General features: G+C 36.9%; 1 protein-coding gene across 1 annotated transcript in view; it reads right to left on the bottom strand.

Moving 5' to 3' along the window:
• The window catches only part of USP34 (ubiquitin specific peptidase 34), a 237,910-nt gene that overhangs the window by 42,629 nt on the left and 194,021 nt on the right, over positions 1-1,260 (bottom strand). Inside the window, exon 57 of the mRNA XM_019516623.1 lies at positions 1-84. Coding sequence (XP_019372168.1) covers positions 1-84 — 84 coding nt within the window. The remainder of the gene's footprint in view (positions 85-1,260) is intronic.

The raw sequence follows: 1,260 nt of genomic DNA, 5'->3' as shown, positions 1-1,260 counted from the left end.
ATTATTGACAAGAGAGTCTTCACAAAGCGAGTTACACATGAGCGACTACCAATATCTTCCACAGGACCATCCATGTCATCCGAACTGAAAACATAGTTCAATTTAGAATTTACAGTATATTAAACAAATGCATCTTGAACCATTCCAACTAGACATTCAGAGATTCTATATTTATGCATTCCATCTTTACCATAACACTCAAGGCTTTAATATTAGGACCTATGGTGTATGCGCTTTGAACAAAACCACAGTATAAATCACTTAAATTATAAAAGCCCTCCTCCACTTCTGTATTTGATAATGTTAATAAATTGATTAAGGCATGGCTAAAGTCAGAAAAGGAGCTCTGTAAAACGACTGCATAATGGGATTCCATATTTAATTTTTCTCTTCAATTACTGTCTTAAATACTCTTCGGTTTTCCAGTAGCAAGATCGTCATATATGTGGTTATGTTGTTCTACCATATAAAGGCTGTCCCTTCTGAAGTGTGTGTACAGGGTCCCTGGGGAGGCTGTGCTCAGGTGGCTAACACATGCTAAAGCCCTTGTTACCATATCCTCACTGCTTTTGTTACCCATGTCAACTAGCCCAAATGTGCTGACATGCTACAATCACACCTTTAATTTGGCTAAAATCTTAAGATTTAAATCTTAAAATCTTTGGCTTAAAATCTTAATAAAGAAAAATGTTTTCCCACTTGACATTTAGTTAAATACAGTTAGAAAATTGTTATAATACTTTAAACATAACACACAGTGCCTTCCCCTGGGACTGCCCCATGCTGCATCTCAATAGTCAGGAATGATCATGAGTTAGTCCCAACATGTTACATGTTCAATTTAAGGCATGATGCAAACTAGCCATAACTGTTACACATTATATGTGGAATAACTTTGTGGTTCATTTGCTATATTAGCACAGCATAAATCGGCTTTAATGTGTGGCCGGATTACTATTTATTGCATGACTAACACCTCAATCATGCCCTAAATGTAATATGTGACAAGGCCTTTAGATATCCATGGATCCAATTTCAGACACAATCAGAAACTCAAACATCTATGTGGCTGCCTTTGCACTTGCAAGTAATTACAGACATGGGAATGAAAGAAAGAAAGAAAGAATGAAAGGTCAAGCTCGAAATCTGGCTCAGGTGACGCAAATATTTAGAATAACAGATTCCATTTTAACATGCTCCCTGTTCTAACCCTAACGAGGCTGTAGGAGTAAATTTAGTCAGGCTTCTGGCCTACTTGAC

This window comes from Gavialis gangeticus, unplaced genomic scaffold (genome assembly GCF_001723915.1).
Source record: "Gavialis gangeticus isolate Ggan-Ray unplaced genomic scaffold, GavGan_comp1, whole genome shotgun sequence".
Lineage (NCBI taxonomy): Eukaryota > Metazoa > Chordata > Crocodylia > Gavialidae > Gavialis > Gavialis gangeticus.
Note: the sequence above shows the minus strand (reverse complement) of the source record. Positions and strands in the feature narration are given on the sequence as shown.